Source organism: Chrysochloris asiatica, unplaced genomic scaffold (genome assembly GCF_000296735.1).
Source record: "Chrysochloris asiatica unplaced genomic scaffold, ChrAsi1.0 scaffold00635, whole genome shotgun sequence".
Classification (NCBI taxonomy): domain Eukaryota; kingdom Metazoa; phylum Chordata; class Mammalia; order Afrosoricida; family Chrysochloridae; genus Chrysochloris; species Chrysochloris asiatica.
The window spans coordinates 135746-150876 of NW_006409153.1; the positions used below are offsets into that span (position 1 = coordinate 135746).

The 15131-nt window shown below is 43.1% G+C and overlaps 1 protein-coding gene across 1 annotated transcript in view; it reads right to left on the reverse strand.

Moving 5' to 3' along the window:
- LOC102810728 (vitamin K-dependent protein C-like) overlaps nucleotides 1-12236 on the reverse strand; it is a 60609-nt gene extending 48373 nt beyond the window's left edge. Inside the window, exons 1-6 of the mRNA XM_006877845.1 lie at nucleotides 12191-12236; nucleotides 8821-8907; nucleotides 7009-7175; nucleotides 5689-5713; nucleotides 5385-5522; nucleotides 5030-5164 (exon numbers count right to left, since the gene is read on the reverse strand). Coding sequence (XP_006877907.1) covers nucleotides 5030-5164; nucleotides 5385-5522; nucleotides 5689-5713; nucleotides 7009-7175; nucleotides 8821-8907; nucleotides 12191-12236 — 598 coding nt within the window. The remainder of the gene's footprint in view (nucleotides 1-5029; nucleotides 5165-5384; nucleotides 5523-5688; nucleotides 5714-7008; nucleotides 7176-8820; nucleotides 8908-12190) is intronic.
- Nucleotides 12237-15131: the final 2895 nt, after the last annotated feature.

Consider the following 15131-nt stretch of genomic DNA (forward strand, 5'->3'; position numbering starts at 1 on the left):
ATCTTTATTATTTCTTTTCTTTTGGTGGCTGTGGGTTCCCTGTGTTGGTCTGTTTCTAGTTGTTGTAGATGTTGTGTTAATGTGTTAATTTTAGTACTTTCTTCTTTTTGGATGTGTGCATTTATTGCAATAAATTGTCCTCTCAGCATTGCTTTTACCGTGCCCCAAAGGTTTTGGTATGTTGTGTTTTCATTCTCATTTATTTCTAGAAACTTTGTGAATTCACGTTTAATTTTTTCTACTACCCAGTCACTTTTAAACAGGGTGTTATTCAGTTTCCATGTATTTGACTTGATTTCCTTGGTCTTCCCATTGTTGATTTCTAATATGATAGCATTGTGGTCTGAGAAGATGCTTTGTAGTATTTTGATATTTGTAAATTTATGGAGATTTGTTTTTTGGCCTAAAACATGGTCTATTCTGGAGAATGTTCCACGTACACTGGAAAAGAATATGTATTGGGTAGTTTTTAGGTTGAATGCTCAGTACACATCTATGAGGTCCAGTTGGCTGATTGTGTTGTTTAGTTCTTCTGTGTCTTTGTCAAGTTTCTTTCTGGTTGTTGTATCCATTTTTGAAAGTGGTGTATTAAAATCACCCACTATTATTGTAGATTCATCTATTTCTTTCTTCAAATCTATTAGAGTTTGTTTTATATATTTTGGAGCTCTTTCATTGGAAGCATAGATATTTATTAGGGTTATTTCATTTTGTTCAATTGTCCCTTTAATCATGAGATAATGTCCATCTTTATCTATTATGCTATCAGCATGACTGGTTACTACAAGAATAATCAAGCTGTTCACCAGGAAGCCATCAAGGCAAGTAATCAAGTTCCTTCAGGACAAATTCCCCTCTAAGACTGAAACTTAAAGGGAACACAGATACAGGCATGTCAGCTTGCTGGGAACCACATTGGTCTACTGGTGAGTGGAAGAGGGGGAAAGGCATCAATGAAGAAATGGGCTGAGTTCAATCACAATTCATTGATTCCTGTTGACCTAAAGTTGAGTGAAAGAAGAGGAAGGTCTGCTTGGTCCAAAGTGTGGTGAGACCGGGGGACGCTTGCACCCATGCACAAGAACATAGCACAGAGGGCTAGAGCTGAGAGTGAAGCATCCAGCTGATATGAAGTAAGGGGAGATGCACAAGAACACCCAAACTTGCATACAGTAACCTTTTGATTTAGCCTCAATGGCTTGCTAATCAGAACTTGACTAGAGAAAGATTACAAAAAAAAAATTTTTTTTTTTTATAAAGGAAACAAGGGTAAATTGCTACAATTTGATGAACCTGACCTATACTCATGGACGTAGTAACTCTAAATACCAACAGAGAGGGAAGAAGTCTTCACATCAAGTATCAATGCTATCCCCTCTGTACACAGGATAGATAGGGACAGGTAATTTAGACACTGGCTACCTAAAATGAGGGGGCAATAAAGGCACGAAGTGACTGGCTTACAAGGTTTCAAGAGAGAGTTTAGTTTAAGATTATAGAGGGGGGTGGTAGGAAAGAGTCCCCATTAAATAGTTTTCATCTTGTCTAGATGGGTCTGATGAAAAGAGATGGGGATAAGATTCATATGATTCAATAGTGAATAATTGTTATCATGACTAATTGTGACTGTCATAATTGTAAAGGTAGAAGTTTTGTAACAAAACCAGGGGAGTAGTTAATCTTACAGTCCAGAAACAGAGGATCCTAGGTCCATCAAAGGAGAATAGTACAAGCAGAATATGGAACCTTATCCAGAGAAGCAGCTATGCCAGAGATGGAACCAGAGATGGGGTCATGTTGAGGGGGAGTTGCTAAAGTGAATAGAGAGAAATACTGTTAACTGATGGTACACGGAAGGGATTGTAATCATTATGATGAAACAAGTTGTATAACTTGTTGAATGTAAAACTGATGATCTGCCCTGTAAACTTTCACTCAATCCACAATAAAAGCCTTAAAAAAAAAAAAAAGTCAACAGCAGCAACAACAACAAAACAAACAAACAAACAAAAAAGAGCTAAAGTGAATAGACAGAAATATTGTTGACCATCAAGAGAGAATAACACAAGCGGAATATGGGATCTTATCCAGTGAAGCAGCTATGCCAGAGATGGTGTCATGGAAAGGGGGAGTGGCTAAAGTGAATAGAGAGAAATACTGTTAACTGATTGTACATGGAAGGGATTGTAATCATTGTAATTAAACAAGTTCTATGATTTGTTGAATGTAAAAGTGATGCTCACTTTAGAACTGAAGCCTAAATTTTAGATTAAACTCAAAGGACTACTATCCAAAGGACTTATATTGCAGGATAATACACATCCACACTGTAGACAGTCTGCAAAATCTTTGTTTTGAGGTGTTAAAACATCTTCCTTATTGTCCTGATCTTGCTCCATTGGATTTTCACCTGTTTGGTCCCCTGAAAGCAACCCTTCAAGGATGAAGATTCACCTGTGATGAAGAAGTGAAGATTGCAGAGCTAGCAGCTCAGCCTAAACCATTTTTAATAAGGGAAATATGAAAGCTTGTTGACAGATGGACAAAGTTTATTGAAAAACAAGGAGATTATGTCAAAAAATGATGTTATTTGTCTTTTCTAAAAGTTGATTAAAATTAATTCTACAGCTATAGCATGGATAATTTTTGAACCACCCTTGTGATTCACACACACATACATCTATATAGAAAGATAGAGAGAGAGGGAGATTTATTTCTAGAAATGGCTCACACAGATGTGGAGGCTGGTAAGTCTGCAATCTATGGGTCAGGCATCAGACTTGTAGCTTCTCCTGACTCACATATTTGCAAGGCCTGACAAACCCCAAATCAGCAGATCAGACAGCAGGCTGCTGGGTCATAGGGTTATGGGAGCTGATGAAATCTCCAGGTCAGCTGGTAGGCTGCTGGTTCACATCCCAAACACCAGAGGTCAGATAATGATGAGTCAGATGCAGGGTCAAGAGATGGAGAACTTTGTGCAACATCCACAATATAGACAGAATGCAGGTCACACCCCTAAGGATATTCCCCTTACATCAAGCTACAAAATGGAGAATAATTAAATAGTACTTAGAATCATGGCCAAATTGACATTTTGGGAATTTTGACAAATTAATAACCATCACAGCTCCATAGATGGGTAATTTGAAAAAAAAAAAAAATTTTTTTTTAAATTCCTTTTCCTGAAAAAAAGGTGACTTTTTTTTGGATGCAACTTAAGGATCTGATCTAAGAATAGTAAAATGAGTAACCATGAAAGATGAAGTCGGGCAGAGGATCTAAGGAACATAGGATCCAAGACTAGAAGAAAGCCTCTCCTTGATGGTGACTTGGGTAGCTGACACAACAGGTATACCTGAGGCCTAAAAGGAACAAAAATATTCTTAATTGGGTTGGGGGTGGGATGTATTGGTGGTGGTGATTATGTGCCGTGGAGTCGGTTCCAACTCATAGCGACCCTGTACAGGGTTTACGAGGCTGTAAATCTTTATAGGAGCAGAAAGCCTCGTCTTTCTCCCACAGAACAGCTGGTAGTTTCAAACTGCTGACAGTGCAGTTTGCAGCCTGATTTGTAACCACTATGCTACCAGAGCTCCTTGGGGATGTGTAAGAAACAAAATGTCTTCGAAATATACTACATGGTTCAGTTGGTTTTACAAGGAGGCTTCAAAAGGTTTTTAGGAAAACTTCATTATCTTTTAATTCAATTATTCCACAAACTTTTTGAAGCCTTCTCACACTCCACGAGAGAAAGATGAGGCTTTCTACTCCAAGAAATATTTACAGTTTCAGAAACCCTATACCGAGTGGAACTGACTGATGGTACACAGCAGCAGCAGCAGCAGCATATATTTACTTCCTATCATAATGCAAAAAGGAGCTCGGGTAGCGTAATGGTTACAAATTGGGCTGCTAATCTCAAGTCAGCAGTTTGAACTACCGCAGTTCTGTGGGAGAAAGATGAGTCTTTCTGCTCCAGTAAAGATTTGCAGCTTTGAAAACCCTGTACAGGGTCACTATGGGTCAGAATTGACTTGACAGCACTTAACAACAACAACAACAATAATGCAACAATGTAATTTTATTATCATAAATTTGAGAGGATGATGAAAGACTGTTATCTTCTGTTGGAAGTCATTAAGTGAAACTTAAATCAGAGAAATCAAGAAATAACAAAATAAGATGCTAAAAACATAGACACAATTTTAGAAGGAGAAATAAGATGCAGTACTTAGACAATAGCAAAAAATTGCTGTTTTCCATTAGTAGAGTTGTAAAACTGACTTCTTAAACTTTATACATGCATAAACTTTATAGAAATAAAAATATATAAAAGGGAAAATAGAACACAAAGCACACTCATGGTTCCTATCTTTACCCTTGTAGAGAAGCAAGAGGTGAAGAAAGATATTAGACTGGACAATGTGTCCGAAGGAGATAAACCCATTGAAGACGGATTTAGGATGCTTGATGCTTGTCTCCTAAAACTTTCCCGAGTTTGGGACATAAATCACCTATGGCCTTGCGCACTGGAAGGTGTCTCAGAGGAGAACAGGGCCACCTAGAGAAAAGCAGTACGGAAGATCCTTAGGTTGGGTTGGGTACCTCTCATGTCACCGATTAATTCAACCCTACGCAGCCTTCACTCTCTGTCTTTCAATAAACACTCCTGGGCATGTGTCTGTGCTCCTCACCATTACCCCACCTCGTGCCCCAGTAAATAGATTTCCCTCAAGGCATCTGCCACCCACATCCCTCTAACACTGCGATGGGATTCCTAGTGGTTATTAGTCGGACTACTAACCTCAAGGCCAGCAGTTCGAAATTACCAGCTGTTCCGCGCGGAAGAAAGATGAGGCTTTTTGCTCCCGTACAGATTTACAGCCTCAGAAACCCTATTCAGGGTCGCTATGACTCCACTGCACACAGCCGCCACCACCATTACCATGCTTGTAGGGAAAGGAACCTGGGTTGGGGGCCAGATAAGAAACGCCCCAGGTTAGCTCTCCAGTTCAGAACCACTCACCTGTGGGCTCGCACTGCATGGGGTCGTCCCCAAGCCGGTAACCAGGCGCGCAACTGCAGCGGCGCCTGCCCTCCTTATCTGAGCAGTAGTGGGCACAGCCGCCGTTGTCCACCGAGCAGTTAAAGTAAAGCACTTCTGGGCAGAGAAAAGAGCGAACGCGAAAGTGTGAAGGCCGGGCCCCATACCGAATAAGCAACCCTCATCCCTCCACCACCCTTGCAGACTATGGCTGACTGCAGGAGACAGGCAGGTTGCTGCCCAGGGACATTGTTTAACACGCTATCACTTGGTGTGGTCTTGTTAATCACTTTCACAGAAATCTTTATGGAAGCGTCCAGACCCGGGCATTCCTAACCTTGCGCACAGAAGCGGCCTTCCCAGCCCGCGGTACAGTCACAGAGGAATGTGCCGATGCCATCGATGCACCTGCCATGCCCACAGCATGGGCTGTCACATAAGTGCCCTTTCGGTGAGGCTGCACACTGGTCCCCATCTGCCATACAGGGGTGGGAAGGTCACTAGTGTTCCCAGTCACCTTCCCAGCCTCCCAGTGTCTCAGAAGACCCCATCAGACAACCGAGACACCTAGGGGAAGGGATAGCCAGCAATGGGACAGGGCATTGTACAGGCATAGCCATAGGGGTCTAGAATGCACTCACCAATGTACTTGGACCAGAAGGCCAGCTGTGGAGAAAAAGGGCAAAGGCAGCTTCTAGGCAGACAATGAGAGCAGGGAGGATGGACTTCCAGACCCCGAGGGACAACTCCTTGCTAGTCAAAGCTATACTTCTCCTTCCTCCATGAACAATCCCATATCCCTCTCTTCTTCTCAGGCCCATCACCTCCCTCCTGCAGCTTGAGACTTCTCACTGATCCAGTCTTTCCCTAAGCCAGGGGTTTTCATAGTTAGGTGCACACAGGGTCTCCTTGTTAAAGCACAGATTGCTGGTTCAGAGCCTGGGGCAGCAGAGATCTTGCATTTCCATCCAGGTCCTAGGGGATACTGTGGGGACCACACTGAAATCCACCATCACAAGAGGCTAGTAGATGAAGGGGTGGAAAAAACACTACAGAAATGAGAGAGATTGTTAGTGGAGACAATGAGGTAGGCTGTAGCCCTGTGGCATCTTGACAAGCAGTTCATGTTCTGTATTAAGAGAGAGAATGGAGGGCACAGGAGCAATGCCATGTGTTTAGATTTGCACATGTAGCAAAGTATCACTTCAATGATTGCTGAGAAGGCTGTTTGGAAAAGAGGCAGTGGGGATTCAAAGGGGAGCAGATGGGTAGCAAGCTGAGGAAGGGTAGGGGAAGAGAAGGGACAACCCATCTGATAGGGGCTCCATATGGTGGCACAGCTCCAGGGATTAAGTGATTTGAGCCCATGAGGGTTAGGAATGGGGAGATTCTACTGGTGACAAGCTAGCCTTGTATCAGGAAACACTTCCGTTACCAAATCTATCCTACTATCTCAAAGCCACCTCCATAGGGCTCTGCATGGGGGGTGGGGGGTGGTCTGGGCCACTTTGACCTTCCCCTTAGACCACCTGAGCAATCAGATTATTCTCCTATGAAAATTACAACTAGGCACAGAGTGAACATGCACTGTGAAGTCTGATCAGCAGGTGAAGGGATGGAAGCAGGGGTGGTGGCCTTTTCGTAATAGATAGGGAGACAGTAGTATAAAATAGAGACAGGAGGCCATGTCAGTCTGTTCTGGGTAGGCAAAACTAGCTGTAATGAAGCTGGGTAAGAAGCCCACCCAAGGGCTTACCCACCACCTTGGAGCTAACTGCAGAGTTCTGTTCTTGGACCAGTGTCCTATTCAACCCACTTGACATCACCAACAAGTTGGAAACAGAAGGAGCTGGTGTCTATCACCCCACTTCTCAGTGACTTCTCAGCCCTTGCCTGCTCCTCTGGGCACCAGCCTGGCCCCATGACCCACTCTTGTGTTGAAAGGTTGTGAACAGCCTTACCGTGTCATCCACGTTTTTGAAAATCTCTTGGGCTTCCTCCAAGTTGCAGGTCTCCTCCATGCACTCCCTCTCCAGGTTGCCTGCCATGAGCTCCTCCAGGAAGGTGTTGGAACGCTTGTGGATCCGAAGTACCTGATGGGCACGCTTGCCATTGAAGAACACCAAATCTGAAGGATGGGGAGTTGAGGGGCCTGAGGATGCTGGGACCGAAGAGGGCCTGGGAGAGCCAAACTGGCAAGAACCTAGAAAGATTTTTGTCTCGGGCCACTGGAGGTCACTATGTTCCTAGAAAATCTGTCCTCAGCTCCTTTGTTATTTCCCCATAATGAGAAAGTGACTTCAGGATGGCTGGAGACTTGATTGCAAAGAACATCTACTCCAGAGACAAACAAAGTGTGTGTCCATGTTGTTGTTTTTAAGTGCTGTTGAGTCAGTTCTGACTCATAGTAACCCTGTATAGGTTTTCTCAGGAGCAGCTTAGTGGGTTTGAATTGCCAACCTTGTGGTTCGCAGTCCAGTGCTGATTCTACAATCCCACACCAGGAGGTCATAGTCCTGGCAATAATCCAAACTCCTGTATCAGGCTCCTTAGAGGACACACTTCATTTCTTCTGAGCCTCTCATTCTTGCCAATTTTTTTTTCCTGTTCTGGTATCATTCTGCTTCACCCAAATATTAAAATTTTGGGACTGTTCATCCTTTTGCTTTATTGGCCATAACTGAACTGGTTAGAATCAGATTGCCAGCCCTATCTTCCAAGGTGACTCTGGGTGGGTTTGAAGCCCCAACTTTTTGGTTAGTTTTCAAGTACACAGTTGTTTGGACCACCCTACTGCCTGGCACAGAAATAAATACTCACTAGTAAATGCCAAATACTGTTGTCAATGCTGTCGTTATTGCTGTTATTACCATTATTATGAGTGCAAAACGAAATCAGTCTCATTGTTCTCCAAATACACCTTCCTAATACAGCTCCATCCTGATGCCCTCACCCACTCTTTCTTTCCATTCCTGGAAAGCTCCCCTTACTCACCCCCACCCATTGCACTTCATTTGACCATTCCTCTTGGGCAGGCATACCTGGAAGACAGGCAGACTAAAGTATAACCAATTGTCTCCTGGGCTCCAGAGGTGTTATCTTGAATGCAGTTGGACAGCAAGGAAGGAGGGGTAAAATCATGGGAGTGAAAAAGAGAGGATGGGGTGAGATAGGGGAAGGGATCAAACACAGATCAAGAAAGCCCCCCTAGAAGAAGTCTGCTGAAGGAGCCTGGAAAGAGGAATTCAAGTGGAGCAGATAGGATGAGGGAGAAAAGGACATCCAGGCAGCTAAGAAAGGACAAGACCCGGTCCAGAGGGCTGGAGGTTTGAGAGGGAGGAGGCAGCAGAATGGGCCTCATATCATTGCTCAAAGTACCCCCTGGAAATCAGGTATTTTTCTGATGCTGGTAGGGACCAAAGATGGGGCAGGAAAAAGCAATAGCACAGATGTTAAGCATTTGGAGGAGAAGATGTTCTTGGGGTAATATGGGTAGTAGCCTGTTACAGTTGAGCAAGCCAGTGTGTGAAGTGGGAAGGCTAGCAGACCCTTTGTGAGTAGAGATTAGGGAAAGGAGTTCCAGGGTGTGACCATGGGCACCCTGACAACTAGACTGCCCTCCAGAACCACCCTACCTAGGTTACTCTGACAGCTTCTGCACCTACCTCTCTGCCTTATGCCAGGCCCTAGCAGATGGGGAAATTGTGGCTGAGACAGGTGCTAGAGATGGTGTGTCCAGGGAGGGCAGGGAAGAGAAAGAAGGACAAACTTACCAGGAGTAGCTGGTGTGCCAGAAATTTCCCAGATGGCCACAAACAGTAAGAGGCTTATGAGCTGCCACATTCTGGAGTTGTATGCACCTGTCCAAGAAGGGATTCTGAGCTCCTGGCAGCTCTTCAGGCCCCTGCTCTTCCTGTGCCACCCTGGAAGGAGGCTCAATGAAAGGGCCTGCTTCTCTGTTTGCTTATTTCAATGTTAAAGCTGGAGCTGGACTTCTTGTCCACTATTGTTGTTGTTAAGTGCCATCAAGTCAGCTCTGACTCATAGCAATCCCATATAGGATTTCTGAGGAGCAGCTGGAGGGTTTAAACTGCCAACCTTGTGGTTCGAAGTCCAGTATTGATCCTACAGTGTCACACCAGGAGTCCTGTTGTTCACTATGCAGAGGATTTTTTTTGGTTGTTGTGTTTTTTTTAATGTTTTATTGTGAATTATGTGATAGTTTACATGGGCAAACATTAGTTTTACATTCATCCTATCGTATATCACTTCATTGCCATGGTTACAATCCCTTCCATGCATCATCAACCAACCAAAGGGTATATACTACAAGCCTGTCCCCCGGTCATCAGCACACAGTCCCTCTCCCTTTCTGGGTTTAAAGTCCCCAGCTGCTCCATCTCTCCACATCATCGTCTCTGCCTCCATCTCAGGCATCACAGCTTCTCTGGGTAGGGTCCCACTCTCCGCTCTTCTCACTTGATGGTCCCAGGGGCCTCCACTCCTAGACTGAAAAGTTAATCACTCCCCCTCCTTACTACAAAATGTCTATCTTTACATTTCCAACCCTAACAATCAGTCCTGATAACAATTATTCACTATTATATTGCAAGAGACCTATCTGCATTTCCTTTCATCAGCCCCACCTAGACAGATTGAATACTACTCAGTGGAGAGTCTACCTTGCTCCACGCTCTCTGAATCTAGGTTCCCTCTTGAAAGCTTGTAAGCCAGTCACTTCTTGCCTTTGTAGCCCCCAATTTTGGGTAGCCAATGTCTAAGTTGCTCATCCCTGGCTACTCTATGTATAGAGGGGGTGGGAATAATCCTTGCTGAAAAGATTTGTTCCCTCTTTTGAGCTACTGCATTCATAGGTGTAGGTCAAGTTCATCAAACTGTATCAGATTACTCTTTTTTTTCCTCTTCTTTCTTCTTCTAGTTGAGTTCTGATCATCCAGTAATTGAATAGGCAGAGGGTTTTGTAGCTACACAGAGTCACCTGATACTTCTTTCTCTTACATATTTATTAAGGTCATACCACCTGCATCTGAAGGGGTATGAGAGGAAGCAGAAGGAACACACACAGAGTCCTAATGAAAACAGAGATTCAGCATGGAAAGTGCCTCACAAACCATGATGCACCCTAAATACTTGTAGCCCACCTGTGCCCCTGTTCCTGAGAAGGGTGTATGGCTATGTCTATGCTGGCCTAATAGGTTAAGAATAATGTTGTTATTGTTAAGTGCTGTCGAGTCGGTTCTGACCCATAGCAACCCTGAACAGGGTTTCTGAGGTTGTAAATCTTTACAGGAGCAGAAAGTCTTATCTTTCTCCCACGGAGCAGCTGGTAGTTTCGAACTGCTGACCTTGTGGTTCACAGCCCAATTTGTAACCACTACGCTAATAACTAACATCTATTAGACACATATGATATCTTTTGAGAAACTTATATATGGTTCAGAGAGCAGGTCTTGAAGCCAGACTTTTGTTGTTGTTAAGTGCTATCGAGTCATTTCTGACTCATAGTATCCCTGTATAGTGTTTCCAAAGAGCAGCTAGTGAGTTTGAACCATCAATTTTACAGTTCTAACCTACCTTTCGGTCTAGTGCTTATCCTATCATGCCACACCAGGACTCCAAGCTGCTTGGGGTCCAACTCCACCACTTACTGGATAACAGTGCTGAACAAGAGGTTCAACTCTTGTTTCCTCATATGTCAAATAGATAGAATAATTAAATTTTTGCTTGATACACTTGTAAAAACTACATGAGTTAATACACACAAAATTCTTAAAATGATATTTCATATAGTAAATGTTCAATTAACATTGCTGTTGTTAGCTGCCATTGAGTCAGCCCCCAAGGTATGGCAACCCCATGCATAAGAGAACACAACACCACCTAGTCTTGTGCCATGACCATAATAAGTTGTGAACCAGATTGTTGTGATCCACAGGGTTTTCATCATCTGATTTTCAGAAGTAGGCCTTTCCTCCTAATCTATGTTAGTATGGAAGCTCGGTTGAAAAATTGTCAAATCTGTCTTTGAGGTGCCTCTGAGAGGGTTTGAACCACCAATCTTTTGGTTAACATCAATTATTTCACCCAAGAGGTAAGTCATAATATTGTCACTGCCTACTCCACACAAGAGTCCTGGTGTGGCACTGTGGGTTAATGTGCCAGATTGAAAAGCCATTTGAACTGCAAGGTCGGTGGTTCAAACTCAACAGTTGCTCCCCAGAAACCTTATACAGGGTCACTATGGGTTGGAACCAACTCAACAGCATTAAACAACAACAACTCCACACACAAAAAAGGAGCCTTGGTAGCGTAGTGGGTTACAAGTTGGGCTGTTCGAATCTACTAGCCACTCCACGGAAGAAAGACGAGGCTTTCTGCTCCTGTAAAGATTTACAGCCTCGGAAACCCTATATAGGGTCACTATAAGTCAGAATCAACTCCATGACACATAACCACCACCACCACCACTCCACAAAAGGGAAGTTGAGGTTCCGAGGAGTAGAGTTCCTAATTCAAAACCAAAGACTAGGAGGCAGCAAAGTTGGGACTCAAGCCCAGGCCTGTGTGGCTCCAGGCCTGAGACCTTAGCCCCTGGCTCCCCACACAGCTATGGAGGTAACTCTGTCTATCAAAAACCCAGGAGCCCTCTATGGACTCCAAGACTAAGTGGGAAGGTGCACCCTGCTGCCATCTGCAAACTCCTGTTGGGCCTCACTATCAAATTTTGCTGCTTCTCTCTAATGTGGGTTCCAACATTTGTTGAAATCGGTTGCCCACAGGTTTAGTGCTAATGGTGAAGGGTGCTCTGGAGCTCCAAACTGCCTCTAGGGATGGACTGGGTCCTAGAGGCTGTCAATCACTTGTCTGGTAGATTGGGGAAAAGGGGTTATACAGAAAGAGGATTATTGGGGCTAAGGTACCTCCATCTGGATAAATGCTTGCCAGTACCTTTGCCTGGAGCCTCAGTAAGGCTTTCAAACCTTTGCTGAGAGCTGCAATAAGTCTTTCAAACCCTAGCTCAAGCGTTCAACCCTCACCACTGTTCAGCCCTCTACTCAGCTCCTCTGGCCCTCTCCCACAGACCTATTTTCAGAGTAAAATTGTTCTAGGCTGGGGACTTACCAGGGTAGGCCCTGGAGAACCCACAAGGTCGCCCTCCAGCCGCCATCACAGCTCTCAGGTTAATACATAACTTCAAATATTTGCTTGGCCCTGACGCCAAGGGCTCCCTCTGCACAGACAAACAAATGCACTGAAAACCTGCTTGCCAGAGGCCTACCTTTGCCCCACCAAGGTGTTTTGTTGGGGGAAGGAGGTGAGAGCCTGACCCCTTCAGAATCCTGCTGCAGATGTGACTAATCTTAGCCTCATAGTGACTAGCTGAGGGATGGACAATCATCCCCACTTTGCACATGGAGAAACTGAATCCCATTGATGTTGTCATTGGCCCAAGAATCAGCACAAAGGGTAATGATTTTCTTCAATCTATGATACCATTAATGTAATAAACACCTTATCTTCTGTGCCACTAAAAACAAAAGGTATTTTCAATTAAATAATGACTGGCAAGCTGATTTCTGATGTGTTAAAATATGAAAATATATACCTCATGTGCTAGACCTCTAATAGCACATCTAAACTCACACACACAACTGGAGGTTATTGTTGCTGTTAGATGTCATTGAGATGGTTCTGATTCATAGAGACCTGGCGGACGCCATCCTGCCAAGGAACGGAACAGCGAGAAGCCTTATGCATGAAAAGTTCATTGTTTAGCCAAGCAACAATGAATGTCGCCATGGTTGGCAAAACCACAAGGGATATTTCATGCAGGGGCCCCACGGTTTCTAGCTTTTCCTTGGAAAATAGTTTATTTCTGATTTCCTTTAGAAAATCTTGCATAATCATTAGACACTTTAAACAAACCTCATGTTATAATAGTTGCCTACTAACTTTCACACCATATTCAATCTTACGTAGTTATAAAAATTGTTTTTTACTTTAACAATAAGTTTTAATATTAGAGATAACTACACTAGATAAAGTTTTAGCAATTCAAGCTTAAGTTTGCAAGCAACATTCCATGTAGTTTCAGTCAAGGACATTAAGGCCTTTAGAAAGCAGCTTAGAAACAGTCAAGAACAGTGGGAGCTTAAGAACAGAAGTAAAAATTTGATTAGAGGTTTTGAGAAATTGTTAGTATAAGAGAATTACTGCTTTGTTCTTAACTATGAAACTTTAGGGTACTTTTATGTTCTTGTTTTTATTGTTAAATCAATTATATGCATGACCAGATATAGTAAAAATTGTGTTTTTGATTGTGAATTGTAATTAATAAATCTATAGAAAGTAACAGATGTTGGTAAAGTTAGAAGTTAAGATGTAGACCTTTGTTTAAAATTAACCTGACATTTAAAGAGGATTAGAGAAAAACAAATCAAGGTCAAACTAGACATTTTAGGAAGGATTAGAGAGAAACAGAGTCGCTTACAGAGGACAGACATTATTGGAGTGGCTAGGGAGTGTAGAGACGCAGGAATGTTTGATGACCATGTATTCCTCTTGTACCTTTGATGTAAGAATATAATATTTGATTGATTTGTAACTGCTTGTACATGACTATTGTGAGATCATAGTACATTCTAAATGGGATATAAGAAGCAACAATTTTGAAGTAAAGAGAGAGTCATCACCATCATCTGCCTGAGACTCAAAACGGCCCATTGACTCCATATAATTCATTCCACCAACTCCATATCCTCGTTCAAGAGCCTCCTAATAATTTGTCGAGGCTGGTCTCCAGCAGAGACCTCATGAACAAACAGAATGAAACACAGCCCAGTCCTGCGCCATCTTTATAACTGTTGTTATGTTTGAGTCCATTGTTACAATTACTGTGCCAATCCATTTCACTGATGGTCTTCCTCTTCCTTGCTGACCCTCTACTTCAGTAAGCATGCTGTCCTTCTCCAGGGATAGTCCCTCCTGATAACATGTCATTTATAAGGAAGATTCTGATGGTACTTTCTCCAAAACCGAATTATTTGTTCTGCTAGCAGTCTATGATGTATATTTAATATTCTTCACCTACACCATAATTCAAATACATCAATTCCTCTCCAGCTTTCCTTATTCATTGTCCAGCTTTTGCATGAATATGAGGTGATTACTCATAGCTTGAGTCAGGAACACCTTAGTAGTCAAAATGACATCTTGGCTCCTTAGCACTTTAAAGAGGTCTTTTGCAGCAGATCTGCAAAATGTAATACATTGTTTGCTTCCTTGACTACTTGTTACGTGGGTATTGATTGTTAATACAAGAAGGACAGAATCTTCAATTCCTTCACTACGGGTACAAGCCAATTGATGTCAAGTCAGTTCTGACTCCTAGTTACTCTAAAGGACAAAGTAGAACTGTTCATAGGATTTCCAAGGCCATAACCTTTAATAGAAGCAGACTGCTATATCTTTCTCTCAAAGAACTGCTGGTGACTTCAAACTGAAAATCTCTTAGTTAGCAGCTGAGCTCTTAAATACTGCACCACTAGAACTCCTTTCAATAAGGGTAAACCAAAAATCAAGCCCATCACCATAGAGTCTATTTCAACTCATGTTGCTGTCAAGTGCTGTTGAGTCAGTTCCAACTCATAGCAACCCTGTATAGGGTTTCAAAGGAGGGGCTGATAAGTTTGAGCCACCAACCCTGCAGTTCAAACCAGCCTTACAGTCTAGTGATTATCTTCTAGCTCCACACCAGGACTCCATTCCAACTCGTTGTTGTTGTTGTTGAGTGTCATCCAGTCAGTTCCAACAGCAACCCTGTATAGGGTCTCCAAGGAGCATCTGGTAAGCTTCAACAACTGACCTTGCAGTTCAAACCAACCTTGCAGTCCAGCACATTAACCCACAGTGCCACACCAGAACTCCATTCCAACTCATAGCAACATTATATTGGGTTTTAAAGACTGCAAATAATTAAGTGAGCAGACAGCCTCATCTTTCTCCTGGAGAGAGGCTAGTAGGTTTGAACCACCTACTAGATAATAGCAGCCCAATGTCTAAC